The 24487-nt window shown below is 33.4% G+C and overlaps 1 protein-coding gene across 1 annotated transcript in view; it reads right to left on the bottom strand.

Moving 5' to 3' along the window:
- Positions 1-18798, bottom strand: part of msto1 (misato mitochondrial distribution and morphology regulator 1) — a 22664-nt gene extending 3866 nt beyond the window's left edge. The window contains exons 1-12 of the mRNA XM_016453566.1: positions 18604-18798; positions 15942-16071; positions 14590-14662; positions 14429-14504; positions 14286-14334; positions 13035-13200; positions 9369-9483; positions 7882-8016; positions 6755-6907; positions 5649-5780; positions 2619-2803; positions 1551-1655 (exon numbers count right to left, since the gene is read on the bottom strand). Coding sequence (XP_016309052.1) covers positions 1551-1655; positions 2619-2803; positions 5649-5780; positions 6755-6907; positions 7882-8016; positions 9369-9483; positions 13035-13200; positions 14286-14334; positions 14429-14504; positions 14590-14662; positions 15942-16071; positions 18604-18687 — 1403 coding nt within the window. The 5' untranslated portion in view covers positions 18688-18798. The remainder of the gene's footprint in view (positions 1-1550; positions 1656-2618; positions 2804-5648; positions 5781-6754; positions 6908-7881; positions 8017-9368; positions 9484-13034; positions 13201-14285; positions 14335-14428; positions 14505-14589; positions 14663-15941; positions 16072-18603) is intronic.
- Between the last annotated feature and the right edge of the window lie 5689 nt (positions 18799-24487).

Genomic DNA, 24487 nt, shown 5'->3' with positions numbered 1-24487 from the left:
ACGCACACTTACGCACACACACACGCACACTCGCACACGCTCACACACACGCACACTTACACACACACACACTCACACTTTAGGGGTGTAACGGTACGCGTATCGTGTACCGAACGGTTCACGGGTAAATTCCAAATGGAAGTGATCATTCCTATCCCCTTGGACATCTTCAGCTGGCATGTTCCCGTGACAACGCAGCAGGTGTCCGTCAACAGATGTCGCTGTTTTAATGTCATAAATGTCTTTTTATTGTTGTTAGCATAACTGTTGCAAATAAACATAAATTATATATATATTTTTTTTTAAATATGCTATATAATATATAAAAGATAATATATATAAAACTTTTTAAAATATAAAATGTATATTACGTGTCTTGCTCACTCCAAAGTCCCCACTCCAAGGGGATAGGAATGATCACTTCCATTTGGAATTTACCCGTGAACCGTTCGGTACACGATACGCATACCGTTACACCCCTAAAGTGTGAGTGTGTGTGTGTGTAAGTGTGAGTGTGTGTGCACGTGTGAGTGTGTAAGTGTGTGTGTGTGTATGTGAGTGTGTGTCTACGTGTCTTGGCCGGACAGATGGACAGATCAGGGAGAGATGGTGAGTCCCCTGTAAAGCAGAAACATGTTGGCATGAAATGTGTACTAATAGGTCTGCAGATCCTCTCCTCTCCTCTGAACTGATGTGAAATGAACTTCTCTTTATGTCTCTGGGATTGCTTCTGCCTCAGCTCTTTTATGTGGAAAAATATAGGCACGTGTGACATACGATTGCAGTATATGTCAGAGAGGGTGAGATAAAAGCCTCCAAACAGGAGGTTCTGTTTGGTATCTCTCTTTTTCAATACCACATTCACATTAATTTCATATCATTACATATTCATACCCAACATGGATAAAATTGGTCTGAATTCTCAAATATGAGAGATATAATGGTAAAATATTGTAACCTACTATTATACCCCCGAAAGGGCTTGTGTTTCTTTTCCCCCCTCTGTGGTGTACTTATGTCAGTCATGATTTAGCTTAAAACCCTTCCTATCTCTGACCCTTAGACTTAAATGGGCTGCTGTGCCTTTAAGGCACTGTCTCAAATGACATCGTCAGCACTTGTGCTTATCCTCCAAGTCACACTTTGGTGATGTAAGTCATGTAACCTTCGCTCCCCATGTCCATCAGTGAGCCTTGGGTGCCAATGACCCTGATGCCGCTTCACAAGTTGTCCTATTTGGCCCTTGTCAAATTCACTCAGATCTTTTTGCTTGCCCATTTTTCCTGCTTCCAACACATGAAATTCAAGAACTGACTGTTTACTTGCTGCCTAATATACCCCACCCCTTGACCGGTGCCACTGTAACAATAAAATCAGTGTTACTTACTTCAGTTGTCAGTGGTTTTAATTTTTTGTCTGATTAGTGTATTTTTTTTCATTTAAATATTTTTTGTTATATTTTTAACTTAATTTTATTAATTTGTCCATTTAAAAAGTAATTGTGTGTGTGTGTGTGTGAGTGTGAGTGTGAGTGTGTGTGTGTGACTCACAGTGGTGTTGAGGGGTAATGTAACCTGACGTATGCGGCCAGAACATCCTCTCCTGAGCGCTCTGAGTGCAGAGAGCTGGGCGGCTCTGTGCCGGGGAGCAACGGACTGCAAAAAATAATACTAATATTAGACCAACAATATTCACAGTGTGATTTCAGGATTATTTTTATACTATTATATTTTTTATTTTATTTTTATTTTATTTATTGGTAATTTTTAGTACTTGTAGTCATTTAAAAAAAAAAAAAAGTTTAAAACATTTATCAATCACATTTTTTATTTCATTATTAGTTTTTTATATTACTATTTAGGTTTAATTTATTTTTATTTCAGTTTTATATATCACTTTTTTAATATGCACTTTTTATTATTACTACTGAAGTTTTTCTTGTGCGTTTAGGTTTGACTTATTATACTTAATTTTATCACTCACATTTTTGGTGCATTATTATTATTATTATTATTTTAATATTGCTATTTAGGTTTAATCTATTTTTATTTCACTTTGTTTTTATTTACTTCCAGTTAGTAATTTTAGTGCTTCTACTAAAACTTTTTTCAGTTAGTTGATAAAAAAAAAAATAAAAAAAATCTAATTTTAATTAAGTTTAAGTTTTTCTTCTAATATTTATATTTCATTTCAGCTTTATTCCAAATAAAAAAATGTTTTAAATAGTTTTAGTTAATGATAATAATAACCCTGGTGGACATCAGAGTAATGCATTATGAAATGAATTTTAATTAATTTAACTGCATTTTAAATTCCAATTAAATTCCTAAATTTTAAGGGTAGTAAACCTATTGCAGAAATAGAATTTTAGGATGCAGAATTTAAATGAAATTCCCATAAATGAATACAACTACAAATGGCATGAATTGAAAATTTTCCCTATCAATTTTCTTAATGCATGCTGTGAACGATTCATCCATGTCTATGTGTGATTCTTTAAATTAATCATTATGTTGCATAATTAATTATGTTTATTAGGTGATAAACACACAGCTTTGAAAATAATGCTCTTCAACAAGGATAATCAGTCAAACTGCAGCTGTAAATGAATGTCTGACCTGACTAAACTCTGGCCGTCTAAACCTCTGAGAGTCACTGACTGGCCAAAACAGCGGCCATCGCCGAGCTCGGGACACGCTGATATGGGTCTCCAGGGCAAACCATCAGAGAACGCATCCAGAGCATCCGGGAGACAGCCGCCGTGCATCATGGGAAACGGGACAGAGCCGTACGCTGAAACAACCTGGAAAACACAGATGCATGACTAAACACGTTACAGACTAAAGCAAGGCCCTATGATTTCCATGATGTGGAAAAGACAGACATAACTAGGGAATTTTATTTCATAAAATCTAACACGAGAAACACACAGAAACTCAAACAGTCTTTGCTACAGCCTACCAAAATAAAAGTTCAGTTTAAATTAATTATGACAGAAATATCACTATTGTACAGCAGAATGAACTTCGTTAAAGTAATAATAATAATACAATTTATAAAAAAAAAATTTTTTATTCATTATTTTTTAATTTATGCAGCAAACCTCCACCTTATTTGACAAAAATGCAACGTTTTGTTTTAAATGCATTGTTGTATTTTTACTTGATTACAAGTTTTCGATGAAAATTTGTATTAAAATTAAAACTATATTTGTGAGAAAATAAAATCAGAGTTTATAGGGTATTTATTGTTAAAAATGTAATACATTATTAAATGATGTATTAAATTTAATTATTCAAATAAAGTTTAATGCATTAATTTGGTAAGACATGCATTCTGATGATTACAATTTAATTAATGCGTTAAAACAAGTAAAACAAACCAAAAAAACAACAAAAAAACGGAATTTGGGAAAAAATGAAACAGATTTCATAGGGCCCTACGACCCATTTATACCATGAATGATATCTATAACAATAACTATATAAGCATTTACACCAACGGATGATAACGTTTAGTTTATTCTGCAGTTTTGCTGTCTGTCACTTTAAATGCTGGAGCTCTTTAAAGCAGGATGGATTCTGATTGGCTGTCTGTGTTTTTAATCATTCATCAGCTGGAAAAAAAAAATCACTCTGAAAGTGATTCCAATAATATTGTTCATACTGTTCACTTCACTATTTCACAGAGTTAGAGCGATTATTAAAAATGTATTATTGTTATCGCCATTGGTGTGAACCAACCTTTACACTTACAGAATTAACTGAAATCTCCTTGTTTGGAGAAGTGAAATAAAATCCACACCGTGAAAAAAAAAAAAACAATCCGTAGAATTTACTGTAAAAAACCGGCAGCTGTGGTTGCCAGAATTTTACCATAAAAATATGGTAGCAACATTTTAGGTTTTACGGTTTTAACTTAAATTTACAGTTAAATACCGTAATTTCATTAACTGATATAATGTTAATATACCAACCTACTGAAGTACTGAAATCTGTTTTGTACATTTGTAATACACTGATAACCACCAAATGCAGGAGGTGATGAGAAAGTCACATGATGAACCAAAGCCCATCACAAGCAGCTTTTAAATAATAACATATATAGAAGGTGCACAGTGTCATTCACACAGACACTAAACACCATCATGGTAACACACATGAAACTGAAATAATGCAATAAACATTAATTTAACAACATTAGGTGTAACATACAACCCTAATGTACACAACAGATAAGAAAAAACTAAGAAGAAACAGTTATTTCAACAACAAAAAAAACCCCATAAAATTTGAAATGTAATGCAGGGAATTCTGGGAATGTCAATTTACGGTTATTCACTGTAAATTATATGGTCTTTTTCCACTTCAAAAATCGGTATGCTACCGTAAAATTATATGTAATGTCCAATACAGTTTTTCACCGTATATAGTAGGAGTACTTACCGTTAACCATTTAACAGGTTTTTACTGTAGCATTTTTACAGTCTTTTACCGTTAAATTCACAGTCATTTTTTACAGTGTTCTTTTTCCACTTCAAAAAACGGTATACTACCGTAAAATTATAGGCAATGTCTAATACAGTTTTTTACTAGGGGTGTGCGATATTTACAAAAAATAATATCTAAATATTTTCTGGGATTTTATTGATAATGATAATTAGACAATATTTTGCTGAGTGTGTTATTGTGCTGGTATCTTAAGGACTACCGTGGACACTCCTGAAGTTTTTGATATTCTTCATATTCTGTGTGATGGTCAGTTCACACTGATAGAAATTAATCTTTCCCAATAAGTTTATAAGTGAGTCATTGCGATTGAACCGAATCATTTAAACGGTTGATTCATTCAGGAACAAAACACCGTCATGTAGCTCAGAGACGCAAAACAGCATTGTGGCTTTGTCTGGAATTATTTTTGTTGTTGAAATACAGCAAAAACAGGAAATATGGTGTCTAAAATGTAAGTCTCTTAATTAACTTCTTGTTTACTGAACTGTTATAAAAAAATCAATATCACATTTGTAATCATGGTCATTTTTGGAGAAAAAAACCTCACTCTTCGTGTAAAATTTATTAACTTGACTATATGAAGTGGTATAAATATATACATTTTCTACCCCCATGTCTTGAATTTGTGATCATTCCAAATGTATTTTAATAGACTGAATCATGCAGTGAAATAACTCACTCTAAATGCGTACACGAACTAGTCTCTAGACTTCACGTAATGTAAGCGTGCACTCTGTAGGGGTGTTTTGAATGTTTTTTGCAAAATACTCGATAATGTCAAATTGCACACCGTTAAAACAACAATTACGATATTATCGTAGACGATATATATTGCACACCCCTATTTTTCACTGTATATAGTAGGGGAATTTACCGTTAACCATTTAACAGGTTTTTACTGTAGTCTTTTTACAGTCTTTCACCATTAAATTCACGGTCACTTTTTACAGTGTTCTTTTTCCCACTTCAAAAAACGGTATACTACCGTAAAATTACATGTAACGTCCAATACAGCTTTTCACCGTATACAGTAGGGGAACTTACCGTTAACCATTTAACAGGTTTTTACTGTAGCATTTTTACAGTATTTTACTGTTAAATTCAAGGTCATTTTTACAGTGCAGCGGTTATATTGACCTTCCTTCCCGAGACGGCCAGAGCGTCTGAAAGCTGCCACATGGGTGCGCTGTTCTGTCTCAGTCTGTACGAGGCCGTCATACAGTCCAACGCCAGAGCCAGAACCGAGCTGGAGTGATACCACAGCATCGGCTGAGAGAGATGGACAAACATATCACAAAACAACCACTGAAAACATGCTAAAATACACGGATCATCAGTGGAGAGTAGGGATGCAACGATACCATTTTCTGAGAACCGATCCGAGCACAGTTTTTTTTTTTTAAATCAATGTAGAATTTCTATATTTCTGTGTGTTGACCTGATCGTCACTGTTTTGTGTGTTAAACACAATCTGTTAAATATAGACAACTTCATTTTAATGAAAAATAACAAATGAAAAAATATATAATCATACTCTATGACAAAAATACTATTATAAACTAGGTTAGTGGATAATTCAGCAGCAAAAAAAATACTATAGAAAAATCATGGGTGCACAATAATTTTATAAAATCTAAACATTTATTGAAACAACATTATTTAGTCGGGAATAGATAAAAGTTAATAAGTGTAGGACTAATTCTGGTAAAATGTTACACATTGCTCTTTGTATTGTTGTAAAATACATTCATGAAAAACAAGTAGGTCTAAATATATTAATAATATAAATATATTTAAATGTTTAGCACCGTAATGAAGGCAGCAACATATTCATTGCGCAAAAGTATTATAATACGAAAGGCTCCGATACAGAGCGGCACAAAACGCTTATGCACATCCCGTGGAGAGAAGAGTTTTTGTGAACTTGGCTTATATATTCATCTGTACCTCACATTAAACTATGGAACGGCTTCAGAACACTTTAAATATAGTCCACGGAAAATTTATGATGCTTTATAATGTTTTTGTACTTAATAATAACACAATAGTATACACACAATATCGGATTTGGATCGGTCTCCTCTGACCGATACCCGATCTGACAAAATGCCAGTATCGGAGCCGATACCGATAATGAATATCGGATCGATGCATCCCTAGTGGCGAGAAAGACCGGAGTATGAACTAAATCAAGAACTATATAAACCATGTTAAAAACAACACTGTATCATCAGAGTATTTACGTCACAGTTGAGCAGCGGGAAGGCTGTGGGTGGAGGCGGGCGTCTCATTAACCCGCCTCTCAGGGTCAAAGGGCAGAAGAACGAGCTGTGATTGGCCATCTGGAGTGTTCCTAATGCACAGTTCATCATGTGGTACAAGTCCTTTATAGAGCTCTGTCAACAGAAGACAAAACAAATTTAGCCACTCCACATTTAAGTTTTCATTCAATACACACTACTAGTCAAAAGTTATAAAAACATACTTTTTAAAGAAGTCTCTTCTGCTCACCAAGCCTGCATTTATTTGATCCAAAGTACAGATAAAACGGTAATATTGTGAAATATTTTTACTATTTAAAATAACTGCTTTCTATGTGAATATCTGTTAAACTGTATGTCTGTGATGCGCAGCTGTATTTTCAGCATCATTACTCCAGACTTCAGTGTCACATGATCTTCAGAAATCATTCTAATATGCTGATTTAAGAAACATTTCTGGTTATTATCAATGTTGAAAACAGTTGAGTGCAATTTTTTCAGGATTCTTTGATGAATAGAAAGATCCAAAGATCAGCATTTATCTGAAATAAAAAGCTTTTGTAACATTATACACACAATACCATTCAAAAGCTTGAAGTCAGTATATATATTATTTTTTTTTGGAGGAAAGAAATTATAGAAATTAATACTTTTATTTAGCAAGGATGCGTTAAATTGATCAAAAGTCATGATAAAGGCATTTATAATGGTATAAAAGATTTCTATTTCAGATAAACACTGTTCTTCTGAACTTTCTATTCATCAAAGAACGTTGAATGTTTTCAACATTGATAATAACCAGAAATGTTTCTTAAATCAGCATATTAGAATGATTTCTGAAGATCATGTGACACTGAAGACTGGAGTAATGATGCTGAAAATACAGCTGTGCATCACAGGAATAAATTCCATTTTAGTAGATATTCACATAGAAAGCAGTTATTTTAAACTGTAAAAATATTTTTAAATTTTACTGTTTTTGCTGTACTTTGGATCAAATAAATGCAGGCTTGGTGAGCAGAAGAGCCTTCTTTAAAAATCATTAAAAATCTGGTAGTGTACAGATGAAGTGATGTTAAATTAAAGTATGAACGCTTGAATGATCTCACCGTTTCTGGGTGACTGACAGGTGCCACGCCCCAGGTGAGGATGCCACGCCCCCCGTAAGAGTCCTGCAACAGCTCTGTGACCTTTGACCCCAAGCCTGAGAAACCATCAGCAAGATCGCACAGCACCTGAAAACCCTGAGCAGGAGAGAACAGAGGCACGGTTTACATTTAAATGTATTATACTCCTCTTCAGTGACTCACATAAAAGATTATTATACATAATAGAGTATAATACATATGACACATAAATACATACATTATTTCAATGCATTTGCATTCGCTCACAAAACTTTTGCACTTCTCAAGAAACTTTGCATTCGCTCGCAAAACTATGGAAGCTCATTTCTGGTACATAAGAAAAAACATGCTTTGATAAATCAGAATTATGAAAAGTTGAAATTGTGATTTTAATGCTGTTATCATTAAATATAAAGTCCAAATTATGGCATAAATAGTCGAAATTATAATATACCAAGTCAATATTATGACATGCTAAGTTTAAATTATGATATAAAAACTCACAATTATGACAAATAATTAAAATTATGAAATAAAACATCAAAACTAAAGTATAAAAAGTTGGAATTGACATGAAATTACGAAATTATGATATAAAATATATACATATATAAATTATGACATGCTTAGTAGAAATTATATACTAATCATATTATTATTATAATTACATATCAAATCAAAATCTCGACATACCAAGTCAAAATTGACATAAAAAGTGGAAATTATGAAAAAACGGTCAAAATTATGACATAAAAAGTAAAAGCTTTGATATAAAAAGATGCAATTATGACACAGAAAGTCAAAATTATGACATACCAAATCAAAACTGATATAAAAAGTAGAAATTTTGACATACCAAGCCAAAATTATGACATAAAACATTGAAATCATGAAATAAAATGTTGAAATCAAGTTGCAACTGACATGAAATAAAAAGTCAAATTTACGAGTCAAATTGAAATACATAAAAAGTCTAAATTATGACACAAAACACTTAAATGAAATAAAATGTCAAAATTATGACAGTTGAAATATGACATAAAAATTCTAAATGAGGACATACAGAGTCAAAACAATGACATAAAACTAAAAAAACTGACTTAAAAAATATTTGAATGTTCCCCTAACAAAAAACACTGTATTAATTCGCAAATCTTTGGCGTTCCCCGAGAAACTCTGTTTGCTAGAAAACCTTTGCATTCCCCGGAGAATCAATGCATTCGCTTTCAAACGTTTTGCGTTCGCTTGCAAAGTGGTGCATTCAACCCCAGAACTTTCTCCGTCAACACAAACATGTTGAAAACTCACGCAAAGCATTGAAATAGCACTAATAGATTTTCACTCTCATTTTTTTTCTTCTCCATTACAAAATATAATTTTTTTTGTCACAATGCTGCCAAAACAGGCTTAAAAACCTAAAAGACCTGGACGCATCGCTACAGGTCTCCTGAGTCAGATCTGTGGTTCACCTGCAGATAGTCGCACTCCTCCACGAAGAAATGCAGCCGATCCTCCAGATCTTCCAGCACTGGCCCCTTTAAGAGCGCCTCCCCCTGACCAAACACCTCCAGACGCTCCGACTCACTGAACACAAACATCACTGACATTAGAGGAGTCCCCGACTCAGGATTTACACAGAACTGATGAATCCTGCCGACAGTCGACTGATAGTCCAATCATATGTTTGGGGGCGGGGCAAAACACATTACCAAGAGTCAAGTAGCCAGACATTCAACAGCCATATACTAATGTTAAAGGGGTCATAGGATGCCCATTTTCAGTTGATATGATTCTTTAGGGTCTTAATGAAAAGTCTGTAACATAGTTTGGTTAAAATTTCTCAATGGTAGTGTAAAAAAACACCTTTTTTACCCTGTCAAAAACAGCTCTTTTCAGATCAAGCCGTTTTTGTAGCATTTCCCTTTAAATGTTAATGAGCTCTGCTGACTCCGCCCCTCTCTTCCGAGCCGCTCTCTGAGGGACTGTTTACTTTAGCCGCATTCATCGTGAAACTTGCTAATTAGCACATTATTAGGAAAGGCGATTTGCAAAGACTCATTACAAAACATTATACTCACTTCTTCTGTATATGAGGCTGGATCACGAATGATTCACGGCGAACATAGACACATTTATGTAGATCGGGAGGTGCATTCCCTTCAGAAACAAACATAATCCACTGCGTCTTCAGCGCTCAGATGTCGGAGTAAATGAGGACTGCTATGTTCATTATTACATCCAACAACAGAACACCTCAATCGCTTAGGAAGGAGTCATTCTTGTCTACATCTGCTCCAGCGGTGAAACACTGGCGGACTGATGACAGTCACTCAGGGGCGGAGCTAAGGTAAGACACCAGTCCAGTCTGTGCTGAAACGCTACTGTCAATCAAACTATCGTGGGAGGGGCCTGTCTGTGTGACGTCACACAGACAGGCATCTGAGATCGGCTCAATTTGAGAAAGGGGTAAATATTTAACCAGATTAAAAAACAACCACTGGGTGGATTTTTATCATTATAGGGTGGTTGTGTACACACACTGCTAACACACATTTCAGTTCAAACAACTTGTAAAAGTGCATGTAGCATCCTCCTATGACCCCTTTAACACACAGGGAAAATGTGCCTCACAGATACAAACGGGGTAAATAATGTTTAAAGTTTTGATTACAAGATAGCTAACATCATCCGGCTGCATATCATGTTGTTTATTACTTACCAGAGCTGATGAAACCGGAGATTTGCACTAAATAGAACCAAGATGAAATCAAGAAATGCAAGAAGTATTCGATGAAGCCCGTGTGCATTATTGTTTTCTCTAACTGTATAGAGATTTTCACGGAGGAAATTAACAAATATCTAATGCTAATTTTTCAGACTTTGAAGCATAGCCTACTGCCACGTAAAACTCCATGCGATCGCCTAAATGTGGCCCTGGAGCACAAAAGCAGTCTTAAGTCGCACAGGTATATTTGTAGCAATAGCCAACAATACATTTTATGGGTCAAAATTATAGTTTTTCTTTTATGCCAAAAATCATTAGGATATTAAGTAAAGATCATGTTCCATGAAGATATTTTGTAAATTTCTTACCGTAAATATCAAAACTTAATTTCTGATTAGTAATATGCATTGCTAAGAACTTAATTTGAACAACTTTAAAGATGATTTTCTCAATATTTAGATTTTTTTGCACCCTCAGATTCCAGATTTTCAAATAGTTGCATCTCGGCCAAATATTGTCCTATCCTAACAAACCATACATCAATGGAGAGATTATTTATTCAGCTGATGCATAAATCTCAATTTCGAAAAATTGACCTTTATGACTGGTTTTGTGATCCAGGGTCACACATATGAACTACTGTGAAAACTGCTCTAACACAGTATTTTCATGTATATTTTTGTCCCGTCCATTGCTCTTTCGAGCGCGAATCCCGCATAAATATGCGGATGTCATTCCCAAAACTTTGCAGCGTGTAACGTTACGTGACCGAAAAATAAAAGTTCTACACAAATTCTGAGTGGATTATATGCTATAGCCTAGAAAGCACACAACCAGCACTGCCTTTATAATCACTAAAAAGCTGTCCCTCGTCTACGTTTTGTTATGAGAGGATTCGCGAGCTTGCCTTGTACTGGACTCAGAATTTACCATTTGATTCTCTCCAGAGCGCAAACACAAGTATGCATTGGATATATTGCCAGATCAGTTTCGCCAATATGATATATTATAGACAATATGTCCAGTTTTTCTAGGCCTATATGCTCACAGCATCCAAAAATCTAATTAGAACCGGCTGAAATGTTTCGAAATCACTTGTACCTTGTAAAAAAATCCAGTCTTTCACTCTGTCTGTGTCAATTTGAGTCTTTCTCTGTCAGTCACGGATTACAGAAAGTGAAACTTAAATCTGTCATAGGGTGGTTGGATTTATTCACGTACACTACCGCTCAAAATTTTGGGATCAGAACGATTTTTAATGTTTTTTACAGGAGGTTCTTCTGCTCATCAAGGCTGCATTTATTTGATCAAAAATACAGGAAAAAATGTAATATTGTGAAATATTATTATGATGTAAAATAACGTTTTTCTATTTTAATATACATTAAAATCTAATTTATTTCTGTGATGCGCAGCTGTATTTCCAGCATCATTACTCCAGTCTTCAGAGTCACATGATCTTCAGAAATCATAATAATATGCTGATTTATTATCAGTGCTGGAAACTGTTATTTTTTTGTAACCTGTGATACTTTTTTCAGGATTCTTTGATGAATACAAAGTTAAAAAGAAGAGCGTTTATTTAAAATAGAAATCTTTTCTAACAATATACGCTACCGTTCAAAAGTTTGGGGTCAGTATATTTGTATTCTTTCTTTTTTTGAAAGAAATTAAAACTTTTATTCAGTGAGGATGTGTTAAATTGATAAGAAGCGATAGCAAAGATTTTTATTGTTAGAAAAGATTGATATTTTGAATAAATGCTGTTCTTTTTAACTTTTTATTCATCGAAGAATCCTGAAAAAAGTATCAGTTTTAATAATAATTAGAATTCTGAAGATCATGCGACACTTTATACTGGAGTAATGATGATGGAAATTCAGCTTCGCATCACTGAAATAAATTATATTTTAAAGGATATTAAAATAGAAACCATTCTTTTAAATTGTAATAACATTTTGCAAGATTATGTTTTTTTTCTGTATTTTTGATCAAATAAATGCAGCCTTGATGAGCAGAAGACACTTCTTTAAAAACATTACAAGTCTTACTGATCCCAAACTTTTGAACGGCAGTGTACGTTAAAAATATTTATTAAAAGCTTCTTTCTTTTCAGATTCTTATTTACAGCATTATCACAATAGGCTGTATTTTAACTGTATAATCAGGAGAAAACCGGTAGTTCTATGTGAAATCAGACATTTGAGCAGCCCCATATAGCCAAAATGTCACGATCATAACACCTCTATTCGACTGTGAGATTGGTATCGAATCAGGCTTCTCCATATCGAAGCAACGAATCTTCGACTGTTTGGAGTCACCCCTAATTAACATTACTCAGAGTCCCCATCAAACCACCTGACCAGTGCTGAAGAATGCAATGTGACGCATTAGTCGTTGTATTACTCACCCGTCGTGGTTGTACTGGTTAATGACAGAAACGGTGCGCGGATGTAGGTGGATCCTCAGGAAATCTGACCACACCCTCACGCTTCCCTCCAGCCAATAGGATTTCTGCATCCGCTCCAGTCTGCTGTTCACCGTCTCCATGGCAACACCAGCTCCCGCGCTGCTCACTTTAAGAGTTACAATACAAACGCACAATATTCCATGCTTAACTTACGGCATCTTCTCAAAACATAGCTACACTTAAAGCTGGGTAATGTAGGATAGACATAATACAGAATCATCATAAAACACGTGCAATTTCTTTCAATGACATTTTCATTATTTTGAAAAACTGACATTTCTGAGTCAAGCGGGATAGTAAATGAGAAAATAAAATGTAAGATGAAAGTTAATTTTGGGGTTAGATGGTTAAAAAAAAATAGAGATTGCTGATGTCAGCTGAAAAGAATTGTGGTTTCAGAAGTGGAGCGAGTTTTTAATTTCATATCACTATAATACTTCATTTAATGAAATGTTATGAAGACAAATGATGATTTTCTTTAGAATAAAGTGCATTGATGAATTGTTAATTTCTTTAACTCAAACAGTAGGCGGTGTTATTTTAGTATAATTCTAAAATTCACATATTTTTTACAATTTTTTGTAGCCTATAATATAATTACATAATATAATTATATGTATACATATTATAATTATATATATACTATTATAATTATTATAATATAATATAATTCTAGTAAATTCTATTAAAATTATTTAGTTAATATTTTGAATTAGGTTTTAATTTTTATATTTTCTGGTTTTAATTTTATTAATTTTGTTGTGTATTTTTGTCATTTGTATCAGTTTTTTTTTATTTTTGAACATGTCTATACAGTTTTTATTATTTTTTATTTATTAGTTTTAGTTATTTTAGTACTTCGAGATAAACTAAACAAAAATCGTAAATGCTGTTTTGGAACCTACCTGAAATAAAATGTTACATTTTTATAGATTCTATTTCAGTTCATGTTCATTTTGTTGCATGTAACAATTTTTTTTATTACAGCTTTAGCTGTAGTTTACAAAAAATAACCCCACAGCAAGATCAATGGATCGATTCCCAGGGAATGCATGAACTGATAATACAACGCAAGTCATTTTGGAAAAAGGCATCTGCTGAATGCATAAATGACCACAATGAATGGAGACATTAAACAGGGTAAAATAGGGTCATCATGAGCTCATATTAATTTTTACAGTCACATTTTACCTGAGCAGTGCAATCCAGTGAAATCCGGTTCTGCTAGTAAACCTCCCGCCTAGACACACAAAAAACAGACAGACAATCTTAATAAGCGTTACTCTCAGACAACAGATGCTTTCAAATCCTCACATTATTATAGTCCCACTCACATCCAGACTGTCGAGCTGCTGTAGGAAGGCGTTTTTGGTGGGAGGGCTTTCTTTATGGGTCATAATCTGTCCTTCCCTAAGAGCAGAGGAAACACTGAAATACCACACGGCGAAGATCCAGAGCCAGTGAAATCTGAGCAGAAGCAGAATCATGTTCATACCATGTAAAGGTGGTGTTTTCATTCTCTGTGCCTTCATACAGACTGCCTTCCTTCCTCAGCGTCTGAAGACTTCCTGACGATATCAACACATTATACACACATCAACAACCCAATATCACATTCACAAACCAACAATCATTAGCAGCGACTGCCAAAGCCATGCATCGCTAGCATTGATGCTCGTAATTAACGTGGCCTCATTTATAAAGATGTGCGACGGCTTCTAATGAATGATTTATAAATTGTCCATATGCACAGAAATATTTCTAAACAATCCTCTCTTTATGGATTGCAATTCATCTTAAATTCAAGTGCACAAGAAAATCCAAGCGTTCATAAACATAATTCATTTTAGTAATTTCATTATCACAGAGCAGTTAAAATGTTGCTCATTTGTGCAATCGTTAACTAAAAATAAAACCATAAAAAATTAGTTACTTGAAATAAAATGAAATATAAAAATCTGATTTTCTTTCAGTTTAACTTTAAGTACTAAAATAACAGCAACAAAAAAAACTAAAACTGATATAAAAAAATCTATACAAAATATATAGACATATTTAAATAAAATATTAAAAATAAAAATGACAAAAACGCACAAAATTACTATAGCTTTAGCTAAAAATTACAATGAAAACAGATAATATGAAAATAAACCTATTTCAAGATATTACTAAAACAAACAAAAAAATAGCACTAGAAATCTAACTCTAGCACTCTCTATTCTAATTCTATTCTTTTAAAAAAATGTGTTCCAAATATAAATGCACTCTATTCATTTACTGTTTGTTTTCTTTAAAAAAAAAAACGAACACTAGCTTCTCTATTCGTTTTGTATTCTATCTATTCGTTTTCTTTTTATTTATTATATAACTGAGACTTGTTATAGCACTTGCGTATCATTGCTCTTTCGTTGATTTCTATTGTCCTCATTTTTTGTAAGTCGCTTTGGATAAAAAGCGTCTGCTAAACGACTGAATGTATAAATCTCAATGATACTAAAATATAACTGATTTGTGCATATCATTATATTAATTCATATTGTGATTGCCTATTTATCTTTGCATTTTTACTTGATATGAACGCAAAAAAGTTGTGCTTACGGACATTTTCACATCTGCTTCTGCCTTTACAGGGCTGTACGTTAACTTTTTTTTCACATAGCACTGGTGTGTATCGCACGCGTGCTACAGAGGTAAATTTATTCATCGCACAGACCAGTTTTTTCGTAGCACGTGCGACATATATGTCGCACTGTACAGCCCTGCTTTATATATTGAGATTTTCCCTGAGTTTGATGTAGGATGGAACCCATGGGCTTCAGGATCACGCGTGTGTTTGATGTGCTTCACCTTTGAGGTCCATGGCGATGAGTCGAGGCGTGTAAGTGACGTGTGCACCGAGCGTAAGACCCTCTCTGAACAACACGTCACTCTGCAGCTCTCCCGCCGGAGCATCGCAGCCATAAACCAGCGCCGCATCCTACAGACAAACACACACTTACCACGCTTTACCATCACACACAGATCAGATCAGACACCTACTACATGGCCATTTAATCACGCCACTTACATAGGTCCAAATCTACATGACAGCTCAATGCACTTCAGTGAAAATTACAGTATTTCCACGTTACATGTTAGTAACATCATGAGAGAGAGTGTGCAAAACCATGATATTAATTACTCAGTTTTGTTCACTCTTCCTAGCTAACAAAAATAAGTTCTGGTATCTTCCTATTAAGTTATGAAAATGCTATTTCTGAAGGTTTTTAGATGTTTTTGTTATGCAAAACCAAAGATGAAGTAGAATCGATAAAAACTAGTGCTGTCAAATGATTAATCGTGATTATCGCATCTAGGGCTGCCACTAACGACTAATTTTATTTCAATTAATCTAACGACTAATTTATCGATTAATCTAAACGATTAATTTCCCACCAAAAAATCAACAATTTTACTTAAGAATATTTTATTAAACTATATTTTATTAAACCAAATTTCTATGAAATCCTTTTTTTAAAGCAAAAGTAAAGTGCATCCATCTCATAGTCCAAATCACTGAAATCAGAGTTCAGTATTATAGTGTAAGAATGACAATATTTCCACGTGTTCTAGTCTACTAATATTACAATTATAATAAAAGAACACTTTTTAAAGGAGTATTTACCAGAAATGTTATTTACCAGAATTTATTTAGGAGAAAAATGTAATTGTGCAGTATTTCTGAAAAAAAAAATAAATACATATGTATATATATTTTTTTTTTTATAAAATAAACAATAGAGCTAATGTACATTACGCATTACAACAAAGGCCTGCAGGGGCCGCCAACGGCCTGACGATTGTTTTTACACATTACTGTGCGATCTAATACTTGTTTAATATTAACCAAGCACCATTTAATTCAAATGTCCACTTAATCTTTAATATTTGGCCATTTCTTTAGGACAGAAATGCTATAGCCACCGTAATTAAAAGAATATGTGGACATCAAGACGTGCAAACTCAGAGTGAGTGTTTGAGCTTTTATTTTGAAACCGCGATGTATTCTCCTGTGTTTGCGTGGATTTATAAATGATTTACCTTACAAATCTGATGAAATGGCGCATGTTGCGTTCCCAGATGAACGTTATAATAAACCCAAACTCACAACAACATGCACAGATGCATGTAAATGATAACAGTTCCTGTGGAACTACTGTGAACTGAGCCACGTACTTAACCTACACGCATGTAAATAATTAAAGCGCATATACTGTATTAGAACGGCATTGCATATAATTAATTAAATCGTAGCGTTTGTGAATTCACAATTATGCTTAATTATGCATAATATAAAAATACTTTTTTGCGCGAAGAAAACAAAAATAACGACTTTATTCCACATTTTCGTCTCTACTAATGACGTTATTACACTGGATCTGGGTCAGCGCCGCCACACGCTCGCGTCATGGTACTGTCATGACCGCGCGTCCACAAGTGACGCAGTAGAGACGAAAATGTGGAATAAAGTCGTTATTTTTGTTTTCTTCACACAAAAAAGTATTCTCGTGGGTTCGTAAAATTACAGTTGACCACTGATGTCACACGGACTACTTTACCGATCTCCTTGCTACGGTTCTGGACCTTAAACGTGGTAGTTACCTTGCTGTCTATGGGAGGGTCAGAGAGCTCTCAGATTTCATCAAAAATATCTTAATTTGTGTCTCGAAGATGAACGAAGGTCTTATGGGTTTGGAACAACACGAGGGTGAGTAATTAATGACAGAATTTTCATTTTGGGTGAACTATCCCTTTAAGAAAAATGTTACGTTTATATTAAATATATTTATATATGATATAATTTATATGAATATAAATATATACATGTAAATATTTTCGAAATATACACTGTATGTGTGTGTCTTTATATATACATAATAAATATACACAATACACACATATATTATGTAAACAAAAACGTTTATGTTGGATTCGATTAATCGCGATTAATCGTTTGACAGCACTAATAAAAACTATATTGACATATTTAGATGAAAACTACTAAAAACGATATAGACCAACCCAACAGATTAGTTTAATAACTATTATTGGGAAGATTCCATTTCATTAGAAAATAAATGTTTCATGAACGTTGTATAAATGAGAACATTACTAAAGATCAGAAAACTGAACTAACGTTGTATTAATGTTACGGTGTTCGTAACTGTGAGAAAGCCTTCCCAGAACGTTGTGTTATTGTTGTAAAATCATAAAAAATATGAATACAGGATCTTTTAAAAATAGTATTCGAAGCTGTCAGATTCTTTGTCTTTTTGATTTCTTCTAATGCACCATAGTTTTACTGTAGAAACTATTGTTACTATGGTAAAGTAGAGGTGCAGCTGATTCATTCAATCTTCTTTATGGAAGCTAAATTGATTTGACAGCTCGTTTATTACTGATCCACTGACATGATAAGTTGATTCTTCACGTAAATAAACCGAATATATTCGCTATTAATCAAACTCACCTGTACATTCCACCAGTGCGTCCCGATAAAGTTGGAATAATGCCCCAGCTGGAGTGTAACAACCTCCCTGCAAGTGCCGCTCATTATGCCCTTTAGATATTAAAACATTTTAAGCATCGGATCAGTCAAAATGAGCATATTTTTCATGACTCGCCCTGAAAACACACGCCGGCGACACAGACGAACTTCCGCATGTTTGCGCTCGTCCCTCTGGGAATCCCGCACTCTGATTGGCTGTCACAGTGCACGGAGCGTTGTGATTGGCTGAGGGAGCTGTCGCTCGGCGGAGGGGTAGTTTGGTTTCACTGCGCCTGTCCGGCGCACATGTGCAGCGCTAGTAAACAAGAGTTTCAGAATAGCTGTCACGTTGTGAAAACTGTAGAAACGCATTTCCTGTATCCTAAAAATGCATTTAATTATATGCTAGTTTCGTTTCATATCAGCTGAACAACATACACGCTTATAAAGATAGTACAAATGCGTTCTAGTTCTGTACGGGCAGAATTAATCATTCTTATTTTTTAGTGCATGAAATTTTAACTTTTATCAGCTAATGTCTGACATTTGAAAACTGATTTATATTTTTTAACATGCTCAACGAAGTAATTTGTGCGATTTTGTAGTGCAAAAACATAAGCGTCGAAATGCGAAAAACATATTTTACATAATGTATACTTTATTCTAGTAATAATCGATATTTTACAGATATTAAGTTTAAGGTTTTTTATATTAATAATAACTTTCATAACTATGTATAATACTTTGTATTTAATAATCAATAAAAGGCATACTGTCAGCCTGTTTGTGTGTATTTGTGTAAATGATTGCAATTAATCGCATCCACTATAAAAGTTTTTGTTTATATAATACATGTGTGTGTTGTAAATTTATGTATGTATAAATACACACACATGCAGGTATATATTTAAGAAAAATGTTATGTTTATAAATTAATTATATTTATATATATAATATAAATTTAAGTATATACATGTAAATATTTTCAAAATATATACTGTGTATAACATTATGCAAACAAAAACGTTTATTTTGGATGCGATCAATGGCGATTAATTGTTTGACAGCACTCACACACACACACACTGACACACACACACACACACACACACACACACACACACACACACACACACACACCTATTTAATAGTAAGTAGGCCTACTAATAATCTATAAAATAGATTATTAAAAACCTGTGTATAAAAACCTGTATCTATAAAACCTGTTTATTTTATAATAACATTTTTTTATTATTACATGTATTATTATAATTATAATAAATAATAATTATTATTACGATCATCATTTATATAAATTACAATTATTTTAAAAATGATAATTTATTTAATTATAATTGATGATAGACCTATTAATAATCTACCACTAACAATTAGCCTGGTATATGTAATACAATATAATATGGTAATGGCATTGCTGAAATGAAATAGACACTTATTTTACACAATAATTACCCAAAGTTTCATTAAAATGTTTATTTACACGTATGTACTTGGCAGAAGCACTTATTTAAAGCAACTTACACTGCATTGAAGATGTATATTTTTGTCAGTTGATGTGTTCCCTGGTAAACAAACCCATGACCTTTGCATGTTAACGTTAGTTAACTACATTAAACTAACAATGGAAAGCATATTTACACTGTTTGAATCGTTCCCTGTCCCTATATAGTGCACTACGTGCCATTCACTGTACAGAAAATACTAATTCTGTGGACAAGTGACTGATTTCAGCCGCGGCTTCAGCGTCTATTTTATAGTGTAGGGGGCGGGGCTTCGGATTCTAGAGAGCATTTGATTGGACAGAAAGTTTGATGAGAAGCTGAAGCACGATGTGACGTCATCGTTGAGCCGTTTTGGCAGAAGTGACGAACTGCAAGCTTTGAATGCTTATATCTTCTAAATGCGAATTTTGTCACTGTTTTGGAGCACACTGCCTTATAGATAACCTTAAGACTAACATATTGATACTAACACCCAAAAAACTTTAATTTTGATTTCATGGGGACTTTAATGTTTATTTCAAAATGTACTAATACACTAAAAAAAAAAAACCTGGTGAATTTACTTTAAAAAAAAAGAAAAGTAAACTGCGTTACGCTAACGGAGACTTGTTATAGCACTTGCGTATCATTGCTCTTTTGTTAGTTTTGATTGCTTCTATTGTCCTCATTTGGATAAAAGCGTCTGCTAAATGACTAAATGTAATGTGAATACAAAATTCTCACTCGGAAATTGCTAGTAAATGTCAATTTATCACCCCCAAAATATATAAATAGTTTAAAATTAACATAAAATTTAATGTGAAATTTTGAAGTAGAAATTCTGAATTTGGAAAGGATTTAAGGAGCTGCTAATGGGTTAATAATGGTTATGGGTAGCAATAGACCGATTCATCTGCAAAACTGGGCGATCTGAGAAGATCTACATTGGCTGGTTGATTTTTTTCTGTGTTTAGGACTCTGAAAGTGGAAATGTGTGTCTTTCATGTTCAACCCAGAACTAACTGGAGTTTCACCACTAAACCACAGACATGATCACAGCTCAGAAATACAACCCAGAAAACAGACTGATGCCAGCACGCTTAAACGTGAAAGACGTCCAGAACATTTCCACCCGCAATCCAATCGGAGTTATATTAAAAATTGTCCTGGCTCTTCCAAGCTTTATAATGGCAGTGAATGGGTGTTCTTTTTCAACAGTCTAAAAGAAGTGCAATAAAGTGCATCCATCCATAAGTATTTATCATTTATCATTTAAAGGGGTCATATGATGCGATTTCAAGTTTCCCTTTCTCTTTGCTAATGACATTATTTACTGTCTTTACATTTATTTTGAAAGATGAAGCTCGCGATTATGGTAAGGGGCGTTACATTTCCGACGAGTGCTTGCGGTGTTCGGCCAATCACAATGCACTGGGTCAGCTGGCCAATCAGAGCAGACTGCGCTTGTCGGAAGGAGGGACTTTGTAGAAAACGAAGCGTTTGAGAGAGGCGGGGCATAGAGGACCTACAATAATGTACAGTGTTTGAAATATAATGTGTTTTTTGAACATTAAAGCATGTCAACATATTCTGTTACACCAAATACACAAAATAATGATCTTTAAAAAAGCATCATATGACCCCTTTAAAAACAAATCAGTACTGTATAATAGTATACTCAAACCCTAAACTCTAGCAGTATGGAAGATATTTGGATGAAAACGGGAGTATGTCATAATTAGTAATACAGTAATTGTGTACGGTTTGGTATATACTGTATACTCGATTGAAAAGTTAGCTTGCAGTAGTATGAAGTATGCACACTAATGCATAAGTAATAGTTTTGTCAGTATTGACATTATAAAGCTAGTAACTGCATTTTGTGTGAAATATTTAAACTTTTTTACTAACAGTTTGACCAAACAATGAGTTAAGAAAACAACTGATTGGTTTCTGGGTCAGATTGATTGTATTTAAAATGAAAGGAATTATTTTTTATTTTTACATTTTCCTCTTTCATTGTAATTTTACAGTTAATAATTCTGTTGTGTGTGTTTTTTTAATGTCTATACAGTTTATTCATTTTTATTTCATTTTTATTTATTTTAGTACATCAAGTTAAACTAAACAAAAACGAGAAATGTTGCCTTGGCAACAAGCTGAAATAAAATGTTTAAGTTGTTTTAACATTTTATAATACTTCAGTTAACGTTAGTGTTATTTTAGTATAATTGAGATACTATTATATTTTTTATTCATATTTTGAATCTTTATTTTTGTTTTAATTTTAAAGTTTTGGTAATTTAGTTTTTGTCTTTTTTTAATATGTCTATTATAGCTTTTATTAATTTTTTATTTCTGTTAGTTATTTTAGTACTTAAAGTTAAACTACAAGAAAATGAGAAATGCTGCCTTGGCATCTAGCTGAAACGAAATTTTATTTCAGTTAACAAAAGTAAAAACAAATCGTATTTATATTTTATTTAAATTAATGTTTATTTTATATCAAGTAAGAAAAATAAAATATATGAAAATTTACAAATAATTTAAAATAAACAATTAAAATAATATGAAAAATGTATTTTATTTCAAGTAACAACAATTTTTTTTTGTAGGTTTTGGTTTTAGCTAAAAAATAATAATCTGTGTCAAGTACAGTGCATTACATTGTGGGATACAGTATCATACTGTACAATTTGGCAAATGGCTCAAAAGTTGTTCTGTGCTAAAATAAATGTTTTTTGATCAGATTTTTTGTTGCCGCCGTGATTTTCCTGTTACTGACGTGGGCCGGATACAAGCTCCTCCCCTTCTATGCCCCGCCCCTCGATAGCTCCGCCCTCAGACTGATCTGCATTCTGCACTGTGCCTTCTTCGCCAGCATTTCCATCGTGCTCGGTCAGCAAATAATCACATCTCCATTTAATCTATTAAAAACTTTATATATTTACACTATTGTTTAAAAGATTTTAATGTTTCCGCTCATACAGTGAAAAATGTGAAATTACAATTTTTTCAAATAGCTGTTTTCTGTGTGTATATATTGTTCTATATGTTAAAATGTAATTTATTTCTGTGATCAAAGCTGTATTTTCAGAATCATGACTCCAGTCTTCAGTGTCACATGATCTTCAGAAATCATTCTAATATGCTGATTTGCTGCTCAAGAAACATTCCTGATTATTATCAATGTTGGGAATTCCGTAATTTAATTACACAATAAATGTAACTGTAATCAGTTACAGTTACTGAGAAAAATGTGTAACTAAATTAGTTACTTATGAAAATGTTAATGATTACAAAAGGGGTTACATCTGAATATTATCTCACACATACAGATATGCACACATATGCTTTAATTTTTTTTTTAAGATTAACTGTTTTTTTTTCCAAAGCATTGTTAGCGTGTGTTTCCTGTCATTGCTATGCAAAGATTTGATTTCAAAAACAGTATCATAGCTACTAAACTATATCTCACGATTTTACATCTGTATTTAACCTCAGAGCGATCTGAAATTCAATAAATACAAATGTTACATGTTTTTTGAAAAAAAACCAAAAACTTTTAAGTGTAACATTTACATTATTACAATACTCTAAAAATGACTAAATATATGTTACACTGGGGGAGGGGGGAGATTTTCAACTATTAAGTAAATAAATTCAATAGAAATGTTACGTGTTTCAAGACATGTTTTTGTGAGATTAACATAGGCCCAATCCCATTTCTACCCCTTAGCCCTTCCTCTTTCCCCTACCCCTGCGTTTGGCGCGTTCACGTGAAGGGGTAGGGGTGTCTCGATTCTCTTTTGGTTGGAGGGGTAGGGGTAGGGGAAGGGCCAGACAGCCCTTCAAACGAAGATTTTTCGGGACCACACTTCAAACGAAGGGGTATGAATTGTCTCAGCGTAAACCGGCTTCAGCGGCAACATGGCTGCCTGAGCGAACAAAAATACACATAAATGTAAGCATTTTTGGCATTAATAAAGATTTTAACGAAAAGTAATCATTTGTTTTATGTTACATTCAATCGTGAGTTCATATTTACGGTCATGTTACTCAAAGAAATGTTTGCAAAAATCGCTAATATTTGCTAACTAACGTCATATCATTATAGACTGCACAATAGTGCACCAACATATCTTCATGTCTGATCAGGGCGATAACCACCGTACACAATTTTGTACAATTACAAGAAATGAAATAACATTTTAAATAAAATTTAATTTGCATTTAATATATTTTTATATTTTTCTCCTAACAGATACTACAGTAAAATTACTTTACTAAAAAAAATGAAAACTCTTTTAAGACCCTATAAAATTTAATTTTAAGTTAAATTCAAGTTATGCGTGTATGTGCGT

Source organism: Sinocyclocheilus anshuiensis, unplaced genomic scaffold (genome assembly GCF_001515605.1).
Source record: "Sinocyclocheilus anshuiensis isolate Anshui unplaced genomic scaffold, SAMN03320099.WGS_v1.1 scaffold2522, whole genome shotgun sequence".
NCBI lineage: Eukaryota > Metazoa > Chordata > Actinopteri > Cypriniformes > Cyprinidae > Sinocyclocheilus > Sinocyclocheilus anshuiensis.
Note: the sequence above shows the minus strand (reverse complement) of the source record. Positions and strands in the feature narration are given on the sequence as shown.